General features: G+C 43.1%; 1 protein-coding gene across 1 annotated transcript in view; it reads left to right on the top strand.

Moving 5' to 3' along the window:
• Positions 1 to 6,753, top strand: part of PRDM14 (PR/SET domain 14) — a 13,665-nt gene that overhangs the window by 5,034 nt on the left and 1,878 nt on the right. The window contains exons 5-6 of the mRNA XM_011364631.1: positions 1,412 to 1,614; positions 4,439 to 4,540. Of these exons, the coding sequence (XP_011362933.1) occupies positions 1,412 to 1,614; positions 4,439 to 4,540 (305 nt within the window). The remainder of the gene's footprint in view (positions 1 to 1,411; positions 1,615 to 4,438; positions 4,541 to 6,753) is intronic.

The following is a 6,753-nucleotide window of genomic DNA, read 5'->3' as shown; positions in this document are numbered from 1 at the left end:
AAGACCTGAGCAGAAAATGTCAACAGCCGAAGCCTAATTAGTGAAGGTGCTGTGTCATTTCTCCCTAAGTAAGTGGTGATTCTTATGTGCAAATTTACTTTGTACCCAATTGTTTGAATTTTGGTGTGCTTTAGTGCTCCTCTGATTTGTAAGATCACTGGCTCTATCTTTTAGACTCCCTTCTTCCAGCCAAGGAAGCAGGAAGGCCCGGTATTTCTGACCATGGAAGATCCTTGCTCTCAGCAAAAACCGGTCCAGCAGGGGGATTCTGAGAATATTAGCACCTCAATGAAAGTGGCAGACAGTGGCTGGGCAATGGATTGTCCTGGGGTTGGAGATTACCTTCCCGGTTATTTACTTAATAAATGGTTTATTTCCTTAGCTACTTGTTAACCGTGCCTGGGCCTAGTCGTCAGCTCACAAAGCTCCTGATGGATATAGCTTCCCTGCTGTCCTGATGCTAAAGAGATTTCCATGTCCAGATTCTTGCATCTACTCACTCCCTGCTCCTTTCTCCCTTTCTGGGGCCAGACAGTGAGGTCTTCGGGATGCGCGCACCATCAGAGCCATTTTATCCTCTGGAATCCCAGGTGTCCTGAACGGGGATGCTGTCGTAGGTGGCCCCTGTCCTCTCCCCTCCCCCCAACACATACACACACCCCGCTGGACCTGGCATCTCCTTTGCTAGAGTCTGCAGCACCCTCTCTAACCTCTCCTCCCCCTCCCTCCTCCATTGATAAAAACAGATTTGCCTTTCTTGGTCTTATCTATCACTCAGTGATAGTATCACTCGTAGTGGTAAGAACTCAATAAGTGTTAGATTTAAATTAATCATTGTGCTCACCCTTTGTGTTATGGAAGGCAAGATACTGTCATCCCTCCTCTACAAATGAAGATTCTAGCTCTGGAATCTTCCCCAAAATTCAGAGAGGTGAACGATAAGCTTAGAGGGTACCTAAAAGACTTTGTAAAAGGGATCAAAAGCAACAGCACTTCGAAAGCCTGTGACCTAAGCTGCAGATATCCATCAGTGTCCTGGGTGAGCTGCTTTGAACTTGTAGCCCAGACTGACAAAGAGAGTAGGCATGTTTTTGTATATCGTTAGCCTTGTAACGAGTGCCAGTCAGGCGTGTGTGAGATTATGGTTTGTGGTATTTATGAACCAAATGATAAATTAGCATTTCATTATTGAGGAAATTGCTATAAACGAAAACCAAATTGGCCATGAGTTAGTTGGTCATTGTCAAAGCTTGATGTTGGCCGCGGGAGGGCTTATTTTATTATTTTGACTTTAATATATGTTTAAAATTCTCTATAATGAAAAGTTTTTTTAAAATTGCCTTGGAAGAGAGTAAGAATGAGGGAAAGTAGCTGACAAAGCCACCGGCGCTTCTCTTCCTGTGCTGGACAGAGTCTGCAGAAGGTTACAGATGTGAACGATGTGGGAAAGTATTTACCTACAGATACTACAGAGACAAGCATCTCAAGTACACCCCCTGCGTGGACAAGGGCGATAGGAAATTTCCCTGCTCTCTCTGCAAGCGGTCCTTTGAGAAGCGGGACCGGCTCCGCATCCACATCCTCCACGTTCACGAGAAGCACCGGCCTCACAAGGTAAGCGTTTCGGTGCCGACTGACCCTGCCCATCGCTCAGGCTTCCGCCGTCTGTCCGCAAAATCCGCAAACCGCTCGGAGGCCTCCCGCGTGCAGCGCCTGCTGTCAGTTGGGGAGTGGGGAGCGGGGGTGGAGGGTGGGGCAGGCGTCTGATGCACAGGGCGGCCAGGGGTGGTTTTTACTTAGCAAACCTTTGAAATTTTGATTGCCAACTTAATTTTTTTAACATTGAGAAAACAGTATTTGCTTGGTAAATACAATATGGAGAAAAACAAAACAAAGGCTGCCTGATATGTTCTGGCCCAAAGTTAATAGATATGATTGTTTTCCATCTGTATGCATGTTTGTAATATACTTGGGATCATACTGAATATTATGAGGCTACTTTTCTGATTTAGGATTACATCACAAGCTAATTTGTAAACACATGTGGCTATATCAGTACTTTAAGTAGTGCTTTTACCATGTTAAAGTAGATTTAATTTCCTCAGGAAGCCCAAAGGAAACATTTGATTTGACTTTAGAAGAAAAAGAAGCTCAAGTGTAACAGACATGTAGAACTTCAGATAAATGATTTTTAACAAGAATAATCGGTTTCTGAAAGAGGAAAAATTTTTTGACTGATAAAAATATCAGAAGGTGCTGGGTGTACAACCGACAGTGAAACCCCATACTACCCTCCTCCTTCCAACATTCAAAACATAAGCGTACCTCCTTTTCAGATGAATCAAGAGAAATTACAATGTCAGGGGAAATCCTTGGCGCCCATAACAATGAGCCAAGAGTTCATGCATAAATTCAGAATGCCAGCTCCATCCAGCCTTCTGAGACACCTGACCAACGAACACAGAGGGCTTGTTTTTTCAGAAAGCATTGTTTCCTACATGCCGTCCATTGTTCAAATTTTGCAAGACTTTAACTTGTTTCATCTTTGACTTCCTTGTAAGCTTTTGTTTTTGCTAGGGTTTCTAATTGCAAGACAGAAATCTAATTTCTTAATTGTGTAATTGTATAATGACATTTACATTCTTCATGGAGCTTACTCTGATTCGAACCAGTGGTTTCTGGGCCCGTGAACAGTCAGATCTGGATATTTTTCATCACCTTCTTGCATTAGTTTCCCTGATTCTTCCCCACTCTTCCCTCTTGATTTCTTTTTTTGGGGGGAGGGAGTGGGGAGGTATTACTGGGGCATATCTTCAGGTAATTGTGTTTAAGGGTACATAGTGGAAAGTTTTCTGAGTCTTATCAGGATATTTTATTCATATATCCGATAGTTTGACTAGATATAGAATTGTAGATAGAAATAATTGTTCCTCGGAATATTCAAGGCATCATTCTATTTTCTTCAATTGTTTGACGCCAATCTGGTTCTTGTTTCTTTGTAAATAACTGTTTTCTTCTTTATGGAACTTGTTCTCTGTCTTTGAAGTTCTGAAATTTTAACAGAATGTGTCAAATTGGATGTGGCTTTTTTTCTTTCTTTTTCTCTTACTTGGTATACAGTGGAGTACAAAGTACCCTTTCTACATGAAGGCAAAAGTCCCAAGCTCAAAGGAATTCTCTTTTTCTTTCTTTTTGCGGGGTGGGGGAGCTGATTATCTGCCTTCCAGATCTTTGTTCTTTCCTGGAACTCCTTTTGGCCAGATATTAGGTTGAATCTACCTTCCTGTGCTTAATTTTTAATTTTTTTTGCTTAGCCTTCCCAGAAAAATCAGAAAAGTTCCCCAACTTTATTTTCCAAATTGTATTTAAGTCTTTACCAGTCAGCTGGGTCCGTTCAGTTACATGGCATTTCCATTGAGTACTTTGTATTCTTGTTTGTTTTTCATTTACAAGAGCAATTTTTTAAAAATTACTTCCCTCTTGTAATTGATCTCTTCTTTTTGCAATATTATCTCAAACATTTGACCTTTTTTTTGCTTTAATAACAATAATATATGCTTATTAAAATTTCAAGCAGTACAGAAAAAATAGGGAAGACTTTTAAAATCTACTCCAAATCCCACAACCTGAAAACAACTGCTCTCCTGTCTGTTACCATTAGCACACCTGGGGAAGTAGCACAGGGAAACTCAGCAGTTTCCTTTACCTGGCGCAGAATTCCTGAGATTTGACAGGAGTCACCAGGGCAGAGAGCACAGAGCTGTAATATGAACTAATACAGGGCAGGTGGCCGTACCATATGCTCTCCCTGGACCCCCAAACTATAACCCTTATTGTGTGGGTAGAATATGTCTCAGGTCATCTGCTACCTGAGTTGCCATTTTGGTCTACGTATTCATCACCATCCCCAACTAGATTTTTAGTTTACTTTCTCTAGCACAGTGCTAAGCACATAGTACGTACTCCATAAATACTTGTTGAATTAATTGCATAGTGCTTGCAATTTACTCACAGCCCTCTGTAAGGAAAACAGCAGGTATCTTGCTGAAGAAAATCAGGAAACAGATTCCACTTTTAACTGACTTGCTGTGGTCACTGCTTGTTGACGGAGCAGGACTAATTCAGGCCTCTCTTAAATGCCATGATCCTATTCAATGCCCGCATTTCACATCTGAAGCAAATGACACCCAAAGACCTTAGATGAATTATCTAAAGTCACAGCACCTAGCAGGCTCTGGACCAGAACCCGTTCTTCAGTGTGGTTCTGGCATGTGTTTGTACTGTTGGCTCGCTCTCAGCCCGGCCTGCTTGGTCCTTCCCTACAGGTATACACAGAATAAATATACTAGTAGTTCCCTCACACCCAGGTAAACGTCATGGTGAAATGAACTTGTTAGAGGAAACGTGAGTTCAACTATATTTTTCTTTTTCGCCTTAGTGTTCTACGTGTGGGAAATGTTTCTCTCAGTCTTCCAGCCTAAACAAGCACATGAGAGTCCACTCTGGAGACAGACCCTACCAGTGTGTGTACTGTACAAAGGTAAACGGGACCCCCTTCTGAGGGACCTGCTTTGAGCTCTGTTCAAGTGTCCGTGGATGAGAACTTGAAGCGTAAAGCCTAGCTTATAACAAGTTCTTGCTACCAGCCCCATCCCTTTTTCTACCCCCAAACGTGCTCACGTTTGCTTAAGATGGCCTGATGCTATTACCTGTTGCCAACTTGGCAGTTAGGGCACGTGCAGTGTAATAACCCCAAATTAATAAGGACCTGATGGTTGCAGACAGCACTCTTTGGTTACATCACAGACACTAAAATGCTGCCGATCCAACTTTCTAGAGCACGCTGACATGCGATCTCATCCACATTATATAGAGTATAAAGTTATAAAAATGAAGAGATAGATACGTGGTTAGGGGTTGCTGGAGTAGAGACAAGTTTGACCTTCAGAAGCATTTTACCAGAATACCTCGGGTCCTACTTTGATGATACACCTCTGCTGTCTAATGCAGAGTTAGCCATTAACCATACGTGGCTATCTAAATTAACAAAAGTGAAATAAAATAGAAAATTCAGCACCTCAGATGCTCTAGCCACATCTGAAGTAATCGGTACTCCCATGTGGTTAGTGACCGCCCGATCGGATGGCACAGACCATTTCCACAGGCACAGAAAGGTCTATCGAATAGAATGGACTGTGTCTATCATAGTCGTTTACATTTTTTTTTATAATGAAGCCATAAAAGAAACGGGCTATCTTAGCTAGGGTGACTTCTAAACCTTCCACAGAGGAAGAAAGCATTGAGTCTACAAGTCTTAGGGAAGCTAATCAGCCAAAGAAATTGTCAATAGAATGGAAATAATCAGCATAGAAAAATGGGGCTGAGATCCAGCTGGACTCTGCGGAACCAGCGCAAACCAAAGGAAGGTGGCTCTGGGTTTGTGTGAAAAAGCAGCCTCTCCCGAGGGATAATGCTTTCCTGCAGGGATTTCCAGAGCGAGGTCAAAACCCCTCATAACCCATCCTGTTTCTGGAGTTCTAATTCTCATTCTCACCTTGAACTTCGAGCTGACCTGAAGGGAGAACTAAATCCACTTAGGACCTAAGTTCGTTGTCTGGCATTCTGGCTTATGGAGCGGACTCCTGTTCCTCAGGCTGGTGAAGACCGGCCATGTCTGGTTGTCTACGCAAGGACAGCGCGTGCACCTTACTAAGCAGTGACCTAACCCTGCGTGTGCCCAGACACCCCATTGTCGAGTGCTTTTTCTCCCGGCCCCCCAAATCCAAGGTCACCAGTTTAACTTGGTGTTTCATATCGCTGCCAGTGGACCCCACCCCGTAAAATGAAATGATTACATTTCTAATACAGTACCTGGAAGTGACAAAGGGCAGAGCATGGTATTGAAATGAATGAGGGGAAAGGTTATAAGTAAGGGAAATGAAAAGAAGTGGCCACAAAAAAATAAAAACAGCAAAGTACTTGGGAATCTAAAATGTTATAGCCACTCATAGTTTAGCAATTTCTTTAAAAACTAAGCTTATAACTACCGTCCAGCAATTGCATATACATTCACACAGAAACCTGTACACAAGTTTGTAGCAGCTTTATTCATAATAGCCCCAACCCAGTGTCCTTCAGTGCGTACGTGATGACACAGGGCGGTGCATCCACACCGCGGAGTACGGCTCAGCAGTCAGAGTGGGGTGAGCTGTCATACACAGCCACCTGGGCGAGTCACCAGACATGCTGAGTGAGAAGTGCCAATACCAAAAGACTATGTACTGTATGATTCCATGCACACAACCGCGAATTGATAAAATTATGGCGAGGGAGGACAGCTTAGTGGTTGGCACGGCTTAAAAAAAACGGGAGTGGAAGGGGTGGTGGAGGGGGCGACGTGAGGGGCCTTTCTGATGAAAGGTCTGCATCTTAACTGTCAACACCAATATCCTGGTTGTGATATTGTACCCTTTCCCCTTGGGGACCTGAGTAAAGGGTACACAGAATCTCTATTATTTCTATGAGTGCATATGAATCTACAATTATCTCAAAAAGTTTTAAAACTAAGAAACCGGTAAGGTGCTGCTATTTATGCAGACACTGGCCAATATTAGCTACTCCTGTAATGCAGCTAACCTCAGTGTGGTCCTAGGAGCCCCTGTATGAGAATTGCTTGTTAAGTGCAGATTCCTCGTTGCCTCAAAGTGTGTGCTTACTGGGTACACTCTCTGGGGTAGGGTTGTCGATCTGCAT

Source organism: Pteropus vampyrus, unplaced genomic scaffold, assembly GCF_000151845.1.
Source record: "Pteropus vampyrus isolate Shadow unplaced genomic scaffold, Pvam_2.0 Scaffold99, whole genome shotgun sequence".
NCBI lineage: Eukaryota > Metazoa > Chordata > Mammalia > Chiroptera > Pteropodidae > Pteropus > Pteropus vampyrus.
Note: the sequence above shows the minus strand (reverse complement) of the source record. Positions and strands in the feature narration are given on the sequence as shown.